The 23,562-nt window shown below is 40.6% G+C and overlaps 1 protein-coding gene across 5 annotated transcripts; it reads left to right on the top strand.

Moving 5' to 3' along the window:
• The first annotated feature begins 39 nt into the window (after positions 1-39).
• rnf157 (ring finger protein 157) lies at positions 40-23,325 on the top strand. 5 transcript variants are annotated; one of them, XM_018665625.2, is made up of 20 exons: positions 145-1,193; positions 4,121-4,239; positions 7,050-7,138; positions 7,628-7,777; positions 8,163-8,280; positions 8,395-8,461; positions 8,559-8,602; positions 8,695-8,742; positions 8,908-8,979; positions 9,135-9,294; positions 10,422-10,534; positions 10,634-10,866; positions 11,663-11,765; positions 11,942-12,050; positions 13,809-14,026; positions 14,123-14,185; positions 14,274-14,322; positions 17,573-17,683; positions 18,807-18,841; positions 21,197-21,330. In XM_018665625.2, the coding sequence occupies exons 1-19, from the start codon at positions 1,106-1,108 to the stop codon at positions 18,839-18,841; spliced, it is 1,989 nt and encodes a 662-aa protein (XP_018521141.1). In that variant the 5' UTR covers positions 145-1,105; the 3' UTR covers positions 21,197-21,330. The 5 variants fall into 5 exon arrangements, with proteins under 5 accessions (XP_050922497.1, XP_018521141.1, XP_018521131.1 ...); XM_051066540.1 differs by lacking the exons at positions 145-1,193; positions 18,807-18,841 and adding an exon at positions 40-122 and having other exon boundaries at positions 21,197-23,325; XM_018665615.2 differs by lacking the exon at positions 18,807-18,841 and having other exon boundaries at positions 21,197-23,325.
• Positions 23,326-23,562: the final 237 nt, after the last annotated feature.

Here is a 23,562-nt window from a genome sequence, read left to right as displayed (position 1 = left end):
CTTCCTTTTTCCCTTCTTTGCGCCCGTGTTGGCCTCCTCTGATTGGCTGTTTGACCGTTCGCCTTCCTCCACTTCAACCGTTACTCTGCCCTCTGTCGACGAGGAGTCGCTACAACAACAATGTAGGACCGTTATTCTGCTTTTTATTTCATTTAGTTTCATGGAAAACATACTAGTCGCTATTTATCACGAGTTAACGGTTACTTTTTCAGGTAAAATTTATGGACATTGTTGCTCTGAATCCGGGGTCGTCGAACAACTCGCACGGTTTGATTTCAGTGACTACTTGTTGCTAAAAAGCTTCAGTTAGCTTCTTTTTTTTTATCATATCGACAGTTTTTTTTTTTTTTTAATCGACGTTCGGCTAAATTGTTCCGCTTTTACAGACATTTCTAGTCATGTTTAGAGAATGTAAACATTTTCGGCTCAGTGTGTATTCCACAGAGCTGTCCTCTCTGCACTGCAGTCAGCGGGCTGGTCGACATTAGCTGCAGCTGGTGGAGGAGAGAGAGAGAGAGAGAGAGAGAGAGAGAGAGAGAGAGAGAGAGAGAGAGAGAGAGAGAGAGAGAGAGAGAGAGGACTGCGCAAAAACCACGGTCCGGATTTGTGCCTGGCTGACGTCATGAGGAGCCACAGACCTCTTTGACAGGATCCAGCAACGATAAGCACCGAGAAATACATGACCAACATCCAGCGGGGCCGGGAGATGTCGACGACCACTTCGTCGTTTTATTGTGACACACACACGCACACACACACGCTCATAAAGTAAAGAAGTAAAACAAGGCACGGACAGGCACGGAGATTTCGTTTCGGTCGATTGTGTGATTGCGGCGCACCATGAGAGCGTCTCACCGCTAGTAACGTCTGTTTTCTGCCTCAAAACAAGCTGCACGGTTGTTGACCAGGGGAGGAGAGATAAGCAGCCAGGGAACAACTTACTAATCCCCGGGACGGTCACATTCACGGCGGGGCTCGGACCCAACAGAAATGGACAGGGGCAGCACGAACTGGATTAAATGATAGGGAATACGGAGACGCCGCGAACAAAGCGAGCCTGATAGTGTTATGCCCGTTAACCTGTGTGGTCTTTATTTGACTGGAAATGGGAGCTTTAACGAGCAGACAAAACATAGGCGTGGAAGAAGTGGACATTCCGTCCAATTCGGTGTACCGTTATCCACCGAAATCTGGTAAGTCACCGAACAACAGGTCGGGCTGGGGGTGGGTATCTGTTACATGCTCCAAAGCTCACTGCAGATGCTTAATTTTGTGCCATAAACGAATGGGGGTCATATGAAAAGTAGCCCAGGCATCATCATACCCTGGTTGCTGACAGGCCTACAGGGTATTTCGGCCTTTAACCTGGAGTAGCTACCTGTGGAGAGAGGGTGGATCCATACCTGATTTTTCTGAGCCTCCTTTCTACCGATTTTTTCCTTAACATATTCACAGTTAGCTTTGCCTTCACTTCATTTTAATTCATTACATTTAATCATGTATTCGAATTTATTTCTGGCACTGCAGCATTGTAATCTCCATGGAAGGCTACTGACAGCAACACAGGGACATTTTACCCGTTTAACTGTGTATCATGAATCCTATTAATTATCCACATATTTCCATAAGAAATCCCCATATTTTCGTCTATTTGCAGAGGTTGGACCAGCTCTTATTTATGTGCATCCATTGGCATCTATTAGTAAGGAGCCAGACTTTGGTTGATAGCTTCATGACTGCCACAGTCTGCCTGTGAAATAAATAAGTGATGATGGATCTCAAGAGGATGAAAATAAAAACACCAAACACCATCAGCAGTAGAGATGAAAGTAATCTGTATGTTGAGTGTAAATGAGGTTTTTAGATTTAAAGTAGGACTGAAACCAATTATTGGTTCCATTATTATTACATTTGAAGATTAGTTTTGCAATATTAGATGCCCACTATGATTTCCCAGAGTAGAGGCTAACATCTTCAAACTGCCTAAAACTCAAATATATTAATTTCACAGTGATATGAAACACAGAAAAGCAGCAAATCCTCACATTTTAGAAGCTGTAGACAGTGAATGTTTGGTATTAGACGAGTGAACATCTCATTCCCAAGTTCATTGTATTTAAATATAAAACTGTAACTAATTACCTTTTTCTTTATCAATTGTTCTTTAAGTTTTCACAGTCAGTTAATCAATTGGTCAATAAAGCATCAAGAAAAAACGTCCACCACAATTTCCCACGGTCAAATATGATGATTTTAGATTATTTGTTTTGTCCAACCACCTATTCAGAACCCAAAGATATTCAATAATTTGGTTTAGGGCTTTATGAAAACCAGCAAAAAAATCACATTTGAAACTAGAACAGAAGCTTGAACCTGTGACATTTTTTGGCAGTTTTTTAAGCAAAAGTCACAACTTAGGTTATTAAAGTAGCTGCTGCTTAATTTTCTGTTGATCGATTAGTCAATTAATTAACTGCTTTTTCAGATTCTGAGTGCCATTCCCTTGTTTTTTGATCAGTTATTTAATAACTAAAACAATAGTTTTTCTAAATTTATCTTGTGAATTATTAAGGCAAAGTCCTTGTACCACTTAAAGCAACATAAACATTGACAGATATGAGAGGCTTTCCTTGATTTTTTAAGATTAAATGAAAGTTTTTGTTTTCATGTTGTTTATGAAAATCAGGTACTGTAATGGCACCTATATCAGAACATTTCAGACAATAGCCAGCCCCTTATTATTCATATATATGTAACAGGTTTGGCTGTACATTGTATGTCGTCTTGTTGCTCCTCTATGTGACATTTTGTGATTACAGCTCTATGTTCAGCTCCCTATTGGGGTTTAGCAGTAATCCAATATTACCACAGAAATCTCATTGTGAAGATATAATGTTATTGCTTTTCATTTCTATCATGAGCTGAAACATAAAGCACATTAAAATCTCTCACAAAATTAGATCTGAGATAGAATCAGGGAATATAAGCAGTGTTTTATTGTATTTAGACTTGATGTGTTGGGCTATATACCAATATCACAATGATATTTTAGATTTATAGTGATATTATATACTGAAGGGAAGAAAAAAATGGCTGATTTGTGGCTGCCATTAGCTCTCCTCTCACCACAGTTGAATTAGTCACAGGGTGTATAATTTTGTGATATAACCGTCCTGGTTGCAGCCTGAGGGAGTGGTGGTGTTGGGAGGGGAGGAAAGTGATGGCGATGGCTGCTGGTGAAACCGATCTGTCAGCCCCAGTTCCTGTCTGTGGGATCTGGTGACAAAGCCTTGACCTAGCTTGCCTCTCCTACCTGCTGTAAATAATAACAAGGTAATGAAGAGAGAGGGAGGATGAGAGCGTCGTCACTGGAGCTTTTTTTAGTTCATGATTTGTCATGTTATGGATTTTTTACAGAGTGAATAGCTTTAAGGTCAGAGCATTCAAACCCCAAACAGAGTCTGATTCAGATCGGCAATGCCAGACTAGATGCCTTCCCAGCAGAAACATGACTTGACTGTCCAGTGTGTATTTAAAGACTCCAAACCACCATTACAGTCTTATGATATTAGTCCACTCTATGATTAAAAGGCAGAACGTCTATTTAGACCTGTTGTCATAAAGCCAAGCTTGTAGTAAACAGGTGGACAAAGTGCAGGCCAGAATATCTTCACCAGGCCTTTTCAGAGCTTCATTTGTCCTCTAAAAATAAAACCATTTCCTATTATTTTTAGTCTTACCTGCCTGATTAATCGAGGATGAATGCCTGTAAAGCTCACTAGCTGTTGTTCTTGGTGTTTGAGATAAAGCAGTTTGACATTGTTTGGCTGTTTCAGTGGTGACTGGAGGATATGTGGCAGCTAACTGATATTAACTGGAAAGGATAATGTTTTATGCCAGTGAAGTGCCAGACGTGAAGGCACTAATCTTAGTTTTAACTCTTTTTATCCGTTATTGGAGCCTATAATTTTATTTTCCTAGTGCAAAAAGAATAAAATAATTTCAGCAGCTCTCATTTATTTAATGTAACAATAATACTGTAGCCTGATAATCAGACTGAACTGTTGATGTGGTGTTTTTTGAGTTTCCTGTGTTTAAAAGTGAGTGTCTCTGTGTGCAGGGAGTTACTTCGCGAGCCATTTCATCATGGGGGGAGAGAAGTTTGACTCCACCCATCCAGAGGGTTACCTGTTTGGGGAAAACACAGACCTTAACTTCCTGGGTACCAGACCTGTGGCGGTACGTATTCTCACATGCTAACAGCTAAATCAGATGTTACATATATAAACAATCTCCCCACAAGCATAGCCTGTGTTGGCCTAAAAATTAAGACTGAAAGTTTTTGTTAGCTGTTGTGTCCAAAGTAAAGAATGAAGATGCAAAATTAGATAAAACTGTACAAGGTATGTAAGGATGTACATTCAAAACAAGAACTTGAACTGGTAGTTATTCTCATCATTGATTAATTTGCTGATTTTTTTTTTTGATGTGTTAACTGCATAAAACATCAGAAAATAGTGAAAAATGCCAAGTTGATGTCTTAAAATGCCTTGTTTTGCTCAGTCAACTGTCCAAAATCCAAAGATATTCAATGTACAATAAAACAGAGAAAAGCAGCAAATCTGCACCTTTTAGAAACAAAGACAGCAATTCTTTGTCCTTTGGTTGATCAGCTAATTGATTAATCAACTACTCATTTCAGCATCAAAAGGTGTAGCTGTCTCTTTGTCATTAAACAGGAGCAGATACATTTCGGCATCCATGACTCCTGCGGTGGCAATTAACAGGCTTTCAGACTGTTGCTGATTGAAAATTAATTTCAGCATCTCATCCTGTCAAACTAATTAAAAGTGAAATGACACAGTTGGCCCAGCTCCCTGTGCAGAAATGATGATAAGCGACAGTTCCTCCGGAGGGTTATTTCAACCTAATCATGAACCTGAAGGTCAAACTAATGAGAGCTGGAGATCAAAAAGAGCCCACGTCCGCAGAGGAAAGAGAGAATTTGACACAGACTGAAAGGCTTGGAGGGAGTTAAAGTATTTGAATAAGTGAAGCTGATATGGAGAGACTGGGCTCCATCTCTCTGTGTTCTAATCTCAGTTGCTCTGCTGTTTCTGTCTAGACTGGAGCTAAAATTAGGAGTGCAGTTTTCCTCCCGATTATGTGGGTGTTTATAATCCTCCTGTGGGCACAGAATTCAGCTGGTGATAGGTGTTTTTGTATGTGTGTCTGAAGCTTTACCATCATTATATAATGTTTGGTGGTTTCTGAGCAGATGGTGATGTAGAGTCATAAACCCGACCGCAGTTGTTGTGTTCACGGTGTCCTGCACTGCTCTACAAATATGATAATGGATGGGGCTATGTTTAGGGATTTTAAGAAACTCCTGTGTGAAGCACAGGGATATCTAAAATGGATTTTGGGTTTAGGGGTGGCCATGTTGGTTTGTCAGTTGGTCCAGACTGAAATATCCCAAATATTCAACTCAGTTAACTATTTGGTGGATTGCCATGAAATTTTATACATTCACGGTCCTGACAGGGTGAATCCTGCTTACCCCCTTACTTTTCCTGCACCATTATGAGCTTGATATCTTTGAGCTTCCAGTGAAATGCCTTAACAATTATCAGATGGACTGTCTATTCATGCCCCTCTCAGGATGAACTGTAACAACCCCTGATTTTTCATTTAGCACCATCATCAGGTCCAGCATTAATGGCATTACCATTGGCTGTTATTGCCATGTCCAAAGCCCATGTTGCACACTAATCACTAAGCAAGATTTTTGCATCGCTAGTTCACACTGGAAAAGTGACAAAATATCAAACCTGACAACGTGCGTACTAAATACAGTTGATTTTTGAGCATGCTGTTGATGCATACTTGTCTCCCACAGTGCAGTGCACAAAGGAAATTGAGGAGCTGCTCACAGCTAAATAAATTGTAGATGGTGGTGAAACAATTCAAGAAATATCTTGGGGTAACAATATCAAAAGTATTAAATCATCTGATAAACATTTTCTTCTCTGTTTGTGGGGTTAACCTGTGATTTAATTGGCACCCGTTAGCAGTGAAGTAACTTCTAAAACAGTAGGTTGTCTATGATCATTAATGTGTAGTATGGTTTTGGAACAGGTTTTTTTAGCACTAATTAGCAAATATTAGCATGCTAACACACATAACATAGTAAAAATTATACCTGTCCTGCCTCAGCATGTTAGCATGCTGTCTCTGGTAAGCTCCTAGCACCACTATATATGCCAATATAGGGCAATTTATAAGACCTACAGTGTTGCCTGTGAGTTTCCAATGAATGGCTCTTTTCAGCATCTGTTACTCCGTGTGTGTGTTTGTTTGTGTGGTTTACAGGCGTGACTCCTGCTGAGCCCAGATGTGTAATAGTACTGAATATGGTGCCGTTCAGAGCCACACAAACACCCTTATCCACACACACACTCACACACACAGATGAGGGGTTGTGTGGAGGTATCTGACCACATCCTGCATGTTTCTCCTCCAGAGATCCTCAAACCACCCCGACTCTCCCTTTACACTCAGTCAGCAACTTCTGGCTTCAAACACACGACAAAAGAGTGCTGTGAAATGAACCACAGATTGGGTCAAGTTTAAAGGCTGTGTGTCAATTTTACACCAGGATTTTTAATGATGATGTCCTTTTAACCAGCTTGAAATAAAGACAGACTCCATTTGACCCTGGAAGAAAAGAAGTTGTACACTTCTGCGGTCCTTGTGTGTGCAGAAATGTGCTAAACAGTGTCTGAAGTGTCAGCCTCATCCCTGGAAAGACACAGTCTGAGCAGATTTTTTGCCCCAGCTCAGCACTTGTCAGCATGGATCTCTCCGGTGCTGACAACACTTTTGTGTTAAGGTTAAACCAGGAGCAATCGCGGTCATCGTGTAACCCTGAATTCCCTGCGGTGAAGAGAGGAATGTCGGGGCGGTTGAGGAAAGCTGAATACTACTACTCTTGAGTCGCATAACTTGTATTTTGCATCTATAATTTGTTGTTTTCTTTTTGTTTTCAGTTCCCGTATGCAGCCCCTCCACCTCAGGAACCAGTAAAGACGTTACGAAGCCTTATAAACATCCGTAAGGACACACTGCGGCTCGTTCGGTACGCACCTCTATCCACCTAAACACATATGTAACCCCTCATTATACCACTGTTCTCTTATTTTATACCCACAGAGCTATTTTTAGGGAACAAGCCACTACAGCTAATTAAAGGTATGGTGTCAAATCATACATGTTATTTTTGTAATTCAGTCTTCTGTTTTCTTCAGGGATAATTGAGTGTTACACATGACACCCAATTAGAAAATTCAGACTAAAAACAATAGCACAAGATATTCTTTATCCCTGAAAACAGGACAAAGACTCATACACAAAAGAATCATACTATATCAACCATAAAAAATATGAAAAGATTTGAAGAAATTCCCTTGTTAATTATTGGCTTGAAATATGGTCATTGCACAATTAACAATAAATATGAACTCACTTGTTCAGAGCATTCTAGTACTATTATTGAAGCATGAAGCTCATGGATTTGTCTTGTATAAATGCACTTTGTTCTTCTTAACTTCTCTCTGCCTCCTCCCAGGTGCAGTGAAGACCTGAAGCTCCCGGGTGATGAGGCGGCAGGAAAGAACAGGGCCTGCTACAACGTAGAATTCACCTTCGATGCTGACACGCAGGTGGCCATCACCATCTACTACCAGGCCATTGAAGAGTTTCACAATGGAGTGCCAGTGTAAGTGTGTTCAGACTCATACATCAGTGTATCACATGAGCTGAAGTATTGGAATCAGTATTGGGAGAGAAAAAAGAAAATTGTTACATCCCTAGTGAAAACAGGTTTTTGGTAAATACAGAGAGAGGGACATCTGCTACCTTTAGTCATCATTTAATTAGTAGAAACAGGCTGGTATGAGGGAGAAAAAAATCACATAAATATTCATACAGACACTCATAAGTAATGTCAATATGGTCTTGCATATCGTATGCATTACGTATCTTGTATAAAGAGCTGACGGTGATACAGACAAACTGACTGATCTATTGTTCACCTATAATCATGTGTTTGGTGCAGGTGTGTGTGTTGATTGACTGTATGTATGTGTGTGTTTTAACTGCAGCTACCTACCCCAGGACAGCTCCCTGCAGTCTGAGACGGTGCACTTCAAGAGGGGGGTTTGCCAGCAGTTCTGTCTGCCCTCACACACCGTCAACCTCAGCGAATGGGCTGATGATGAGGTAGGCCATCTGTCTGTAGGCTGAGTACTGAAGCGGATGCCTGTATGAAGTTTTGTTGTGGATCCATTCTGTATCTACTGTGTTAATCTTCATATCTCTCTATTTTCTCCTCAGCTGCTGTTTGATATGGACAAGGAGATTTTCCCCATGGTGGTGCAGGCTGTTGTAGATGAGGGAGAAGGTGAGTTACTGTGTGTTTATCACACTGATGGTCTGATGTGAAAGTATAGCTGCAGAATTTTAAGCAAATATGTGTCTACTGTCTTAAATCTCTGCAGAACATTTGGGACACTCTCACATACTGCTGGCTACATTTGAAAAGGTAAGGTAGTTGCTCTTTATCAGAGCTGCAGTTCATGTAGGTGATGAAATATTAGAATTAAATTTAATAATATGTACAACTTGCTTTGGCAGCACATGGACGGGAGCTACTGTGTAAAGCCTCTGAAGCAGAAACAAGTGGTGACTACACCTGCTTTTATTTTTCCTTCCTTCCTCCTTTTGTGTAACTTTTTTTAATGCTTTTCAAAGACAAAGATACACCAAGGCTTTATTTCTCTCTCTTGAACATAACGCTTTGCCCATGAGACCTGCTGCCTTTATTGTTCAACATGTTCCTTTTCCCAGGTGGATGGAGTGAGTTATCTACTGCAGGAGATCTATGGGATAGAGAACAAATACAACAGCCAAGAATCAAAGGTGACAGGAGAGATTTTCATGTCTGCTTGTCTTTGAGTGCATCAGAAGTGACGTAACTGTGTAGTGAAACAAATCAGTGTAACTGTCTTGTCAACGTAGCTCAACTCAATGACTTGAAAATGATTTTTCTTTTTTCCCTTTTTTTTGGTTTCCAGGTTGCTGATGATGAGATCAGTGACAACAGCGCGGAGTGTGTGGTGTGTTTGTCGGATGTACGAGACACACTCATCCTTCCGTGCAGACACCTGTGTCTCTGCAACGCCTGCGCAGACACGCTACGCTACCAGGCCAACTGCTGCCCCATCTGCAGACTGCGTGAGTCCCAATCAACAACAGTCCCAATTCTTTCCATAATGAGATGCCAGCTGTTTGAGAAGTGCTTTTCACTCATGAAAAAAACATTAAAACTAATGAAACTTGCCTCGCAAAGACTCACAACACTGCCTGTTTCTTTTTTAAGAAAAAGTTCAGTGTTTCAAACCCAAATTGGTTCATTGTCAGGCACAGAGGAATCAAACAAGACTCAGGTGTATGTTAGTGAATAAAACCAATCAATCCTTTATATGCACTAAATAGCTCAATTACATTTCTCCTTACTTACTAAAGGACCACACTGATATTTTGCATGAGTAAAACAAGAAGAAAAGAAGCATAGATAAAAAATTAAGCATTCGATCTCATGCAGTGTGTATTTTAACGCATTCCTGTAGAGAGGCACAAAATATGGGAAGTGGGAATGGAAATGTAAAACAATAGCCAGCTGATTTGTCATTGTTGACTGACTGCTGCAGAAGAGGAAACTAAGTCTGCAATTTAACATCTGGGAAAAGCAGGAGTAAAATCTGCATCACTGTTTTAACGGATACAAACAGAGGGAGAGAGAGACTGTAACAGGCAGCAGCAGTGAGTGAGAGACGCAGACAGAGAGAGAAAATATACATCATTAGGTTACTTTACTGAAGCTCTTCACTCAGCGCTCAACGTAAGATAAATAATAAGATAATCTTATTAAGAAATCCCCCACATACCTCTGTTCATTTTGTGGAACTGACAACATCAGCCTGTTCAACTAATATGTCCCAGCAACCAGCCTTCATTTACATCTGTAGTTTTAGTAAATGCCCTACTGCATTGAGAAATTGCAGTGATGCAAAATGTGTCACACCAGTGGTAATTTGTAGTGTTTAAAACAGATCAATATCCACTTTAATACATATTCACTGTATTTAAAGATGTCAAATTATCACCTCTGTGTAGTTTGTTTGTTTCCCTAAAATTGATAGTGTTTTGGAAAATAGCCTTTCATTTTCCTCTTGGCCTTTTTTTATATAAATTGTGTTTGATTCCTTTTTTCCCCTGAATTGTGAGTGTTACTGGCAGACTAATTATTAATAGATACATGTTTTATTTAAATCTCGTTTATTATCATCTTGTTTTTCCAGCGTTCAGAGCTCTGCTGCAGATCCGAGCCATGAGGAAGAAACTCAGTCCTCTGTCACCTACCAGCTTTAATCCTGTCATCACTTCACAGACCTCAGACTCGGAGGAACACTCGGTGAGACAGAGCTGACACAAAAAACAGAATATATATAAAATAATGATCATCCATAGTCACAAGAACCTCACATCCTCAGTGTCCTCATTTTGTGTGCAGGCATCTGAGCACATCCCCCCTGGCTATGAAGTGGTGTCTCTTTTGGAGGCTTTGAACGGACCCCTCAATACCTCCTCGGTGGCTCCTCCTCCTCTCCACTCCGGTCCCAGCCACGTCTCCGGAGCACTGCCTCCGTACAGCAGTGAGCCCCACCCAGCGCCGGCACGCTCCCTCTCCCCTCTAGACCACTCCAACTCCAGTCAGGGACTCAAACTCAAGAAGAGTGGTTCGAAGTGAGTCTGCCGAGTATTAGTGGCAGTTAATATTTGTTTTTTCGTCTTAGAATAGCCGATGTCTTGGGGACATTATAGTAAAATCATGGCAGTGTATTCCTGTCATCTCTTAGTTTTATTTCTGAGGTTACTACACTCAGAGTGAAATGTGTCAGTGAAGATGTATTTAGTGCAACTTCGGCCCAGATTTTAAATATGAAACAGATCAAACCTGATGTTTACTCGTATTTTATGCTCCAAAATTTAATGTGTTTTCTGCTGACAAGACAAGATATCAGTACTTTTATCAATTTCTCTCTTATCTCCTCTGGATTTTAACAGCTGGACAGTACTAAGGTGTTGTTGAGAGAGATTTTATTTACTATATCAGTGTAAGGGGGGCATGTTGCCCTTGACGCAGAATATTCTTAACATGAAAGATGGTGAGAGAAAAATAGGGTGAAAATAATAAGCTATGAATTATATTTGTAGTTTTTGAAAGTTATTTTAAAAACCAGCAAATTGTTAACAGAGGGTTACAGAATACACTCAGATTGATAGTTTGATCAGACAAATTTAATCTGAGTCAGCTGGTATTGTTTCTTTTTTTCAACGAACACTAGTTCTAACTGCAAGAAACGTAAATGTACAGTCATGTTACAACACTGCGCATTATAACCACATTCTCCTGAGATCATGTTTTTTTTTTTTTTAAATTGCTCCTCCTCTCTGTTATTTCAGTGTTTTACCACATACTACATCAAACCCACTCCAGTTACTTTTGTCTAAAGCTAGCCCATTGTGTTGTTTATTTCAGGTCACTTTCCCAGAATTCCTCTGTGCTTCCTGAGGAGGAGGATGAGAAGTCTTGCAGTGAATCGGAGGCCTGTCGCCACAAAATCTCTGTGGACCAGCAGGAGGTGTTTGTGTGTGTGTGTGTGTGTGTGTGTGTGTGTCTGTCTGTCTGTCTGTCTGTTTGTGAGAAACAGAAAATACATCTTGTTTATCTCAGTGACAGAGATATCTTCACAGGCTGTGGATGTGTACGTGTAGTGTTGTGAGCTCCTCTCTCATTGCCGCTCCTGTTGTTTTACAGTGTGGAGTGACTCCAGACAGTGAGAACCTGACTCTCTCCTCGTCTGGAGCCATCGACCAGTCATCCTGCACAGGAACCCCACTCTCCTCCACCATCACCTCCCCAGAAGGTATACACATACTCCAGTTTGTCTTTCTATACTTGGAGGGACCCTCACTGACAGAACGCCATCATAGCTAAATGCCCCCCAGCCCTAACCAAAATCAAATTCTAAACTTAACCTCAAAACCAAATCTTAACCTTGACACAGTCATTTTAAGTGTTGAGAACAAGCCAAAATGTCCTCATGAAAATGGTTAGCTTAGTCCTCACAAAGATAGCAATATAAGTCCACACATGCAGAACCAAACTTAAGATGACAAACACAAACACAATGTGACATGGACAAAAGAGGTGAAAATAAAAACCCTTGTACAGCTACAGTAATGAATAAAAATATGGCCAACATTCCTTCCTTATATTTTCAGTTTTCACTCTTGCCAGCTGTATATCCCACAAAACATTTTACATATAGCACCTGTTCTCTTTTTAAATGAGAGTCTTTAAAATGCTTGTGCAATGTTAGACTTTGTAAAGTAGATTTTTCTTCTTAATTAGAGATTTACCAGAAGAAAAGCAGAGGCAAGTGTCTCTCATACTCATGATACTTATGGCTTCAATCTCAGAATATGTTTTAAATTGAACCACTAATGCAGCTTGTAAAAGAATAATAAAAAAACACTTTTGCATCACTAAACTTGACAACTCACCACTGTTTTCCATTCCCTTACACAAATATAGTGCATAGCTCTCTCCATACGTGTGCTGTCACATCTCAATAAAGATAAGTGACATAAAAGTCCCTTACAGTATCTCTGAATGTCACAAAGCCATCACTTGAAGTTAGCAAGAGAGCAAAAAGGAAAGAGCTCAGGGTGCTGCTTGGAGCATTTTAACATAAATAAATCATAGGCTTGTACCACCTCAGCATTTTATGTTGGTGCCACTGGATCAGATTTTATGGGACACCTGCTGGATGGCTCCTCGTCACAAAACCGGAAGAGAGGATTGTTATTTCAGCTAGAATGAAAGCCTCAATGAAATAATAACCTCAAACATGTTTATCGTCTTCTATAAAACCAATTGTGCAGCTAGGCTGCCATTGTGTTGATGACAGAGGTCTGGGATGGATCTTGTCAAACAGACTGGCATTATGGGAGCTTTAGAAATCAGCTGTGAGCTTTAGAAAAGGGTTTTGATTTGATTTTCATCCTACCAAGCTATCATAATTAATGAAAACATTCAGCACTTTATTCGCCTTATTTTAAAGACTGATACCACTCCCATGTCTGTGTGTTAAGTACAGAACTTAAGTCAGTCAGATAGCCAGTCAGTTTAGCAGCATAAAGACTGAAAGTAAGGGGTAAATGGTTGGGACTGACTCTGTTTTAAGTCAAAAAGCCAAAAATACACCTAACACCAACTTGAAACTCACAAAGTAACAATTATTGAAAATATGAAACAGTTTATCCATCCACCTTAATACTTCTGTGCAACATATCTGATTGTTTCTCAGATTTCTAGATAAACTAGACTGGTGAGCACTAGGTTTTGGTTTTGGTCTCTGTACAGGCACAATGCTTTATGCTAAGCTAGGCTAATCAACCTTTCTTTAATATCACAGTGATATTTTTTAATATTCGATGGAAGTTAGTACTGTCATACAGAAAGTACAATAATCAATATAATTTTGTGAGAGGAGAGTAGGGATCACTTTTTTCTTCAAAATGGTGGAAATCTCACTTGGCAACCCAAGAAAAAAAACACTTCTGACCCCCGGAGCCCCCCGTGAGCCCAACCATGATGTGTGTCTCCGTCTGTCTGCCAGACCCAGTGAGCAGCAGCCTGGCCCAGTCAGTGATGTCCATGGCCTCGTCCCACTCGCAGCACTCCCACATCAGCACTGACACCATGTCCTCCATGTCAGGGTCCTACCTGGCCGGGGCTGAAGGCGAGCCCGTGGGGGAGGAGGGGGGAGGCAACGCGGAAGGCGAGGAGAACCAGGACGCCCCCATGGAGAGCCGGGGACCATCGCAGCAAGATGAGGTGAGGATGGAGGGAGGAGGATTTTGCTGCATTATCCTGACATTTAACATAAATGTGTCATCTCATCATTGGAGTGTTTCCCTCTGTTTCATTCAGGAGTTTTCCAAAGAACCAAAGGAACAAAACTACTCGGTAGCTGTAGATGAGCAGGACTCAGAGGTGACTATTGTACTGAACACTGAGAGATTAATGCTCATTTTATGTGTTTAATGTGACTTTATAAACCCCTTTTTTGTCTTTTCTCCAGGGAAACGATGTAACAGAAGAGGACTGCTCCTCCCCGTCTAATGGGAAAGGTAACTATGGTGACCATTCCTCACCTTTCAACCCCCAACCTCCCTTTGCATTTGTTGCACTCTTGGGCCATGTGAAGAAGAAATACACCTTTTTATACAAACCATATATTATGGACAGAGTGGTCAATCTGATATATTGCTGCTGCCAGTACATCTTTTTGAATAGGTTGGTTGTTGGTTGTTGCAGAGAAACAACAACCCTTTCAAAATAAAGGGATCTCATGTCAGATATTGTCCTCTAGATGGGGCAGTCCCTTTCAAAATGCACAGATCAGTGGCTGAAACCACCACAACATGCAGTGTCTGGAGAGAAGTGAATGGCCTCTCATACAGTATGTGTGCACTAGAACCTTTCTCTACGTCACAGTGAGGGCTGAGCTCCTAAGACTGACAAATTGGACCTGGCAAGAACTGGCTCCTCAAATCTGACTCCAACACTATGTACATATATAATCATTTACATCTTTTACATCTAAAAATACTCTTGTCTTAGTTAAGAAAAGGACTTTGAAGTTCTCTTTTGCTTCCATTAGCTGGTAGGATGTGACCACAGGCTGACGGAGCCTCTCTTAGTCCCACCGCAGTCAAGAGCCCTTGTCTTGAATCTGTAAAGAGGTAGACAGGAACATAAACTGCCTCAGGCAGTGTACCAGTTCAGGGACTGGATCCTCCGAAGTCTGTATTTCCACATCAAGACGTCATAACATCCAGAGTTGCTCCATTGCAGAGGCTCCACCAAATGTGGCTGAGAATTCCAGGTTTTTTTAGTCCACTAAATTAGTGTTCACTTTTCTGCCCTCACTTTCCCACAATCCATTGCTGGGAGTTGGGAAATACTGCGTGACCACATTGTGTTTACCAGGTGTTTGCACTGGTTAATAATCACATAATTTTAACTAGGCCAACATAAAATACTGAAAGCACTGTTGGGCAAGCCAACTAATTACATTAGTGTAGCTATTACTTAAAGCATCTATAATCAGTATTTTTCTAACTACTTTCTAACTAAAAGAGGGTGGATACTAGACTTATTACTTAGGAATGGTAATGTTACTCCATAATTTGCAACTTTTGCTAACAAGTTCACCATATCAGTTTATTGCAGATTTAAAAGCAAAAGTAATAACCTTTACTGTCATTACTCAGCTCAGCTCTGTCAAGAGTTAGTTCAGATGAGTAGAAATGTTCACCCCATAAATATTGTTGGAGGAACAGTTACACAGCGATGGATCAAGCAATTAAAACTATTTGAGTGACATTTGTTTATTTGCTTGTTCTAATTTATAATCACTGTTTCCTAATTGATGCATTTAACAACCGGTAATCAAGTTGTTTATAATAAATATTGTGATCAATCAGAGCTTCCTTTCTGGAAACGAGCACATACCGACTTCCTGTGTTGTGGGGATGAGGTTCTGCTGCACACCAAGCTACTGACTTGTATTTGCATGGTTTGCACTGGTGCATAAATGGTTGTGTGTACAGTATGTGTGTTTGTGAATTTACTGTATGTGTATGGAGTGTGTTATGTAGGTGTTTTTGTGCACAAAGTACTGCAGTCTGCATCTGCTGCTTTAGCTGCTGCATCATGAAGCATCTTCGTGCTCCATCTGCACTGCTGCTGAACGCTGTTAATGTCCCTGCAAGTGTGTGTGTGTGTGTGTGTGTGTGTAGTGTGTGTGAGAGAGAGAGAGAAAGAGAGAAGAGTGTGTGTGATGAAGGGCAGATGAAAGTGTTGTGGTATATCAAGAGTGTGAGTCCATCACCAGTATGCTTGAAGCAAACACGTCATTGAAACTTGTATACGTGAATTAGTTTCTCTGTGGGGTGTGTATGTGTGCGTGTGTGTGCGCGTGCACGTCCTGACACCTCGGGGCCACACTGAGACAATCTCTGAGTACCTGTGAGTTACTGAATGACCTTTCAGTTCTTTAGGAGATCGAGCGGACCTGTGCTGCCTGACAGACTGTGAATATGCACATGCACTGTAGGATGTATGTTTGCACGCACATGTGTGTGTGCATCTGCTCTGGCGCCTCCAGACAGCTTCTGTATGTGCCCTGTCTGTGTCTCTGTGCTGAGCTGCCAATCATTCAGTCATCTTTGCCAGTTTTTTCTCATTAGCTCCACATACACATATAACTGCACACACTCACACAGGCATGCTGCGGGCATGAGGCACTTGCACATATTAAACATGTCAGTGTTTATTAACTGGTCATGCTGGAAAAGGTAAAAAAAATAATGATAAAATCTTTGAAATTTCATTGACAGAGATCTTAAATATTTTCTCTGGCTCTGCTGTACACAGATTGGAAGAATCCCCAGTACCCTGGTAGAGCTCTATATATGGACCTCATATGTGAAATTCATATGTGGACCTTAAATTAGTTATTATTCAATTGGTTAATCCTCCCATCCTTCCATTTATCAAACCGCTTTCTGCTGCTAATCCACCTCCAGGTCATATTTATTTATGAATCAATTCAATAATTGTCATAATCAACCTGGAATTACTGACAAAATGTGATATAAATAAATTACTACTAACCATACCTTCACATTTTGACTTTAAAAGTCTTAGTGAATGCTGCAAAAAATAAAAATAACAAAAATAAACAAAAAAACAAAAATAAACAAAAATAAATTATCGCTCAAATTTAAAAAATTTTATTCAGGAAGCTGTGTTGATAGTCAGACAGACTGCTGTGTTTGTTTTCTTTCCTGTCCAATTTCTACATCTCATTCTGTCTAATTATATAAAGTCCTTCTTATAATGTCTCTGATTATATCCTGCAAAGCAAGCATCAGAATAGCCTTGTTTCTTTTATCGTCAGATTCTATTAACTTAAGATGCCCCTTAACATTTCCCCCAGTCTTGTGCACCGTTCAGTTTGAGAATCACTGGATCAGAATATTATATATTTCTCAGAACAGCACTCTTTATCCCTAAAAGTCCACACCCAGTGATAAGTCTGCTAAGGACAGTGAGTAACTGAGCTTTCAGCTTTCAGGGAAAACACTGATGATTTTCAGTGTATTTTAGAGTCACACTGATCAACTGCAGAAATATTTGATAACCTATCATTTTACTCTTACCGTTCCAGCATGGCCAACCTCACCCCTCTACCTATAACGTCCCCCACCCTCCCCCAACCTCACCCCACCCTGCCTGTCCCACACACCCCTGCCCCCGCCCCACCCTCGCTGTGCCTGGCTGCTCTTGTTTGACCTTTGCCCTCGCTTGCAGGTGGGCGGAGCAGGTGTCCAGAGTTGGCCAATAACAATCAGGGCGTCGCCCTCTGTGACACGCCCTCTTTGGGGTTGGATAATGAGCAGGCTCCCGACAGCCGATTCGCCGGTGAGTGGCAACCTCTCGAACATGGACCGATGAGAGTGGAGAGTTGGGGGGGAGGGAGTGAGGAGAGATACAGGAAAGAGGAAGGAGTGCATGAGTCATCAGTCAGAAGAATTAAGGGTCTCTGATACATTAACTTTATAAGCTAACATTCTAATTTAGGTTTAAACCAGAAAGAAACAAGAGACAGAGTTTTTATAGATTTACTAGTAGCTTGTGACCAGAGAGGACATTTTGCAGCATCTTTGCCCAGCATGAGGATCTGGAGCCGTCCTTCTTCTCTTCATTTCTACCCTTTGGTGTTGTGGTGCTTCATTGCTTTTTCAGTACCGGTTAGCTATGCACTCTCTCCCTCCTCTCCCCTTTAGCTGAAGCCCTGGTGTGTTTGAATTTGTGTGAATGTGTGTCTGATGAGTGCTTTCTGCATGCTGTGTTTTCTATTTGTGTGTGTGTGTGTGTGTGTGTGTGTGTGTGTGTTGTGTGTGTGTGTGTGTGTGTGTGTGTGTGAGAGAGAGAGAGAGAGAGAGAGAGAGTGAGAGTGAGAGTGAGAGTGAGAGAGTCTCTCTGGTCCATCCCAGAGTTGAAGTTCATGTTCAGCGTCTGCCAGCTCCGAGCTCCGCTTTGCCAAACATCTGCTACTCATTTTTACACCCTGCCAACTTGCCTCCTATCCTCTCCTCATCCTCCTCCTGCTGCTTCTCAGCACTTGGTGGGTTAATGTGATAAGAGCTAAAGGTCTCAATTTTGATCTTGATTTACAGCATTTTAAAATTCCATTTATTTAATTTAGCCTATAAGCGACAAATTTGAATCATTCTGGGTTCAAACTTCCCTCACATCCTTTAGCTCTGCATCATTCTCAAAGTCTCCTCCTCTAGTAAACCCTGTTTTCCCATCATTCCCCTGAACCTGTATCAACCCCTTGGTGTTTTATGGTGGATGTTGTGACATGTTTTCTCTTTGTGTGTCGTAAAAGTGTTCTGTTATCTCTCTGTTTCTCTCCTTTCCCCCCGTCATTCTTCACAACTTCTACTGTCTTTTCCTGGACATTTCCCCCTTCCTCTTTTTCTTCTTTCTTTCTCTCCTCTGCCTCTTTTCCTTCTTTCGCCTTCTTTCGGATGGACAGATGAGGAGTCGTGCCCAGTGCACATTGAGGACTAGGTATGGAGTTATGGTCAGATGTAGATCAGACACCAGGTTCACTAATTGTAGTTTGCCTTGTCTTTTATATTCATACATCATAATGATCAGCCATGTTTTGTTCTTACTCATTTTAGCTGCTATCATGACTCAGTTCAACTTTTAGTTTCTAAAAATAACAGTGCTGTATAATTAATTAATCAAAAATATCTTTCAAAATGTGATTAGTTTTGGAATAATTGCCTATTATTAAAATAGAAAAATTAAGTCTGCAGTGTTAATCTCTTTCCAGTCACAGCCCAAACTCTACCCTACATAATATTTTGTCACACTTTAAAGTTACACAACAGTTAAAGAGATGAGGGAGCTTTCAGTGCTGATGTTATACATTATTCATATTCTCCCTGGCTGAGACTTAAAACTATCAATAATTAATCTTATTCCCTGAAAGTTGCATTTTTCTTGGCTGATATTTACCGTCATCCAGTCATATTGTTGGCCACTGCTGAGGTTTTGTTTACTGACAGGAAGGTTTACTGTGTCAATCCCATCACACAAAATCAAACTTATCTAATATTTGTGAAGTTTTGTACAGTGTCTAATTATCTAGACATTATCTAGTCAGAATTACAACAATATTACTTTAATTATTCAGTAAACAAGACAATAACTAACTGTACATTTCAGGGAAGTACTATGCATTAAAAAAAAGTATTCACATCCTTTGCAGTGCAACAACTTCTGTTACTGTAGTATGGTGATATCTGATCATGTTTTCAATATGATTTACATACTGATCATAGTTCTGCCCCATCATAGTTCATCGTTGTTCATAGTTGTTCGTCTTAAGTCTGCAAGTCCAAACCAGACTGCAGGATGAGTCATCAAAAATACTTTCCTCTTTAAAAGGATGAGAAGAGAGAGGGATTTTGATATAAAATGCTTATTGTGACACATATTTGACATATACCAAGAGACGGCAGAACACTTCTTGCATAGGAGAAGAACTTACAAAATCTATTTTTTATTTTGGTGTTTCTGTCATGTGTATGCAGCCTGGTAACAGTGGATGTAAATTAAAAAGAAGCAATGCCTCCTGTCTCAGTGTCAGGGTTTATTTTTGCCTCAAGTGCAGCATGCAAGTCGACCACAGGGGGAAAAATGAAGCATCCTGTTAAAGCACAGCCACCTGTAGATTAGAGTAATACCAGGATCAGACTGCATGTTTTTAGATGGTCACAGTAGGTGGGTTACATCCACCCCTTTTTATGTCCATTTTAAATTTGCTTCTGCTCCACTGCTTAGACGAAAAACATGTGATCTGTGTTGAGTGATGAGGAGACTGGAACGTTTCTCAAATGAATACATTAGACAAACAATTTCCATCATGTTTTCGATGTTGTTTTTCACCATTTGAGGTTTGACTAGTGCTGTTTTAATCAGGTCATCTTGTTGTGCCTCCTTTGTCTATGATTTAATGGGAAACTTTGTGCCAACTGTTTATCTTGACAGACTAACTCCTAATATTTCCACAACAGTAGTGGATGGAAACATGCATTCATTTGTATTTTCTTATGCTGATTTTTTCAACATTTTAGTTAAAATTTGTGCTACATTTGGTTTTAAACCGCCCTTATGTTAGATGATCAAGCAGACATAAGGCCGCTATCAAAGTGTCATGGAATACAAGGAAAACATTAGTTTCCATCCAAACACAGCACAGATTTGTACCAAATTTGCCAGAAAATTCCAGCATACGCATTATGCATTTCCATCTATGATTCATCCAAATGTTGGAGGTTGGGCACATCAGGAAAAACAACTGGTGGAGTTAATTCTCCAGTCTGGTGCCATTTAAACCATTTCAGAAGAAGACGACATAATTAAAAGAGCACCAGTCTCATCAGCGTCACACAGATGTAATGTTTTCATCTCCCCAGTGGAAGTCAGTCACAGGATTTAAGTACATCTTGATTTATTCGCCAAGTGTTTCCTTTGCACTTCAGCACACTATGTTTTTATCGATACACAAATTTTCCCACCTCAGTCAAACATAAAAACGCTGCAATATTTTATATACTATTTATTGTCAAATGCGAGATGGCAAAAAACTTGTGATATATTAGTTTTTCCACCAAAGGTTATGTGAGAGTTGGTTGACCCACACTATGACACACCATGCGCGATAAAAGGACGAAAATTAACCCGACAGAAATGAGTAGAAAATAAGTGAAACAAGTCTGTTATCATGTAGATAGTTATTTCGATGATTGATTCTTGAGGACACAGCTTTATATTTCCACTCTAAATTAATGTCCAATTTCCTCTAACCTCATAACCATCATCTCTCTCCCTCTGTCTTCTTCTCTCCTTCAGGTCTGATGTACCTCGGGGGCTACAGGCCTGTTTTGGAGCCCCTCCCCCACCACACCTCCACCAGCAATATCAACCTGGAGGAGCAGGGGGCAGACAACAGAGACGGCCAGAGTCCTAAACATCCCCGCCGTGGACCACTCATTGTGTAACTCTTTCTCTCTCTCTCTCACACACACACACACACACACACATATATACAAACACACAAACTTTATCCGTCCAGAGTCAGCTCTTCTTACCCTGCCATAGTGCTGCATCGCTGGATACTGTCCTTGCTGAACAGGGAACCCATCCACACCTTTCTGAACATCTCCTGAATTGATTGTTGTTGCTGGCGCCGTAACTCTTCATGAGTGAAAAGAGGAGGGAAGAGGAACAAACAACATCACCTCTCCATCGTCTGTACACTTTTATCTCACAGACATTTCCTTTAATGTTTTTTTGTCTGTGATTTAACTTGTTGTGGGAACGATTAGCCTACTGCTACATTATTATTTATTACCTGTAGGTCTAATCAATGAGTGCTGTGTATTGTGACACTATCTTTAGAAACATACATGCTGCTCCTTTCCTCCCTTTTCCTCTTCCCTTCTCCATTCTCCTGTCCTCTCCTCTATTACCAGCCAAACAGTCAGGGGCTACTGTGATCGGCAATCTGATTTATTACTAATGTACTTCTTCTCTGTTACAAACTGTGCATTGAATGAGTGGTCGGACACTACATAAAAGTCAGCTCACACCGGACTACCTTACCTTACTTTAGTGAACTGCAAACATGCTGACTCTTCTCCTCAGATCAGGGAGCTCCCGTTGCTACTTCGCATGCAGCTTTCGACTCCTGCTGATTTTTTTTCCCTCTCATTCTTCGCCACAATTTTGAAACACCCTCTGCTGAATGTGAATCCAGAAACACTCGGACTTGTGAGGTGGCGTATGAGCCAAGAAGCGTCAGCCAATATGAACAGAAGTGGGAAAAATAAAAAAAGACACATCACACAGAATGTATGATATGGAAGAAGGGGAATGTACGTGACATCTGAATCGTCACCTTAACTGGAATTAAAACATAAACTCTGAACCCCAAAATGGTTCTTCAGACACACACCCACCATGCCACCCTCTCCTTCTGCAGCTCCACATTAGCATGTTAGTATTTTCATAGTTGTAACTGGAAATCAACAAGTACCACCCAGCAATAAAGATGCCGAAGCTGCGTCTCCTCCATTTCTCCTGCAGGAGGATGCTCATTTACAGTCCAAGCAATGACGGAAACTGTGTTTGCACTGGCCTGTTTTATTCAAATTCCAGACATTTCAGTGTGTTTAATTGTTATTTTCTATTTTCATTTTGCCATTGTAAAGGGATTTATTGTGAGAAAAACAGCATATGGTGAATTTGAAATCCTAAACATGAGATTTAGGCCACACTGTAGTTAGCTGGCTTTTTGTTCATCCTCATACTTCCCGTAATTATCACCCGGACGGACCCTTTTCTCTTCATTTGTGAAGCTTTTAGTTGTTTTGGTTTTGTATAACTTTAATGTATAGCTCACCTGTTGTTGATGTTCTCTGTTTCTGTGTTTTAATTTGTTGCAAAACACTGTGTCGTTTATTAGAATGTGGATGAAAATATGTGAAAAATTTGTAAAGGTTTACACACTTGCGCGAACTCGCCTGTGTCACGTTATGATTAACTGAAAAGGGACAATATCAACATTTAATGCACTATTAGCTGTTTCCTAGACAACACACGTTGCGGTGCATGAGGCGATAGTAGAGTAAGCATGTTAGTCTAGGTCAGCCTGCACCCTCCTGTAGAATACTTGATGATGGATCACTGCACACACATTAAGCCGTACCATATCCTTCTGTAGTGTTATATAATCGGTTGCTGGCTCCCTATTCCCTTGACCGAATTGTTGAGGTCAAGACTACTGCACTACTATATCCAAGCTGCAAACAGTCATGTGATTACAGTCCGAATGTGTAGATGAAGCCGTTCTCCGGCACCGGTCGCAGTATGTTATCAAAGGAATGGGTCCTGAATCCGTAAGACCCCACTTTTCTAGAATTATGAGTGAAAATGTCAAAAGAAAATATCAAATGGACAATAAAGTTTTTGCAACTAAATGGTCACTGAGTGATTTACTGTTGATGTAATTGGGGAAAGATTCATTAATCAGTGAAGGGTTGTGTTTAGGTTCATGTCTTTGAGTATAAAACGCTGCTCTGAAATGTTTCCTAACAGGGTCTCCCTCACTCTCCTCACAGTCGTAGTCGTTCTTCAAACGCTGGTAGGCAGTAGAGTTCAATTTGTATTTTTGTCACCAGTAAAAATAACCTCTCGGGACTCAAAATCACCACCAT

The sequence above is a fragment of the Lates calcarifer genome, linkage group LG23, assembly GCF_001640805.2.
Source record: "Lates calcarifer isolate ASB-BC8 linkage group LG23, TLL_Latcal_v3, whole genome shotgun sequence".
Classification (NCBI taxonomy): domain Eukaryota; kingdom Metazoa; phylum Chordata; class Actinopteri; family Centropomidae; genus Lates; species Lates calcarifer.
This window is presented reverse-complemented; position numbering and strand designations above follow the sequence as displayed.

Coding starts and splice junctions, on each gene's coding strand:
- rnf157 (XM_018665615.2), top strand. CDS start 1,106: ATGGGAGCTTTAACGAGCAGACAAAACATAGGCGTGGAAGAAGTGGAC. Junction 4,240..7,049: donor TGGGTACCAGACCTGTGGCG/GTACGTATTCTC, acceptor TTTTGTTTTCAG/TTCCCGTATGCAGCCCCTCC. Junction 8,603..8,694: donor TGCTGGCTACATTTGAAAAG/GTAAGGTAGTTG, acceptor TTGCTTTGGCAG/CACATGGACGGGAGCTACTG.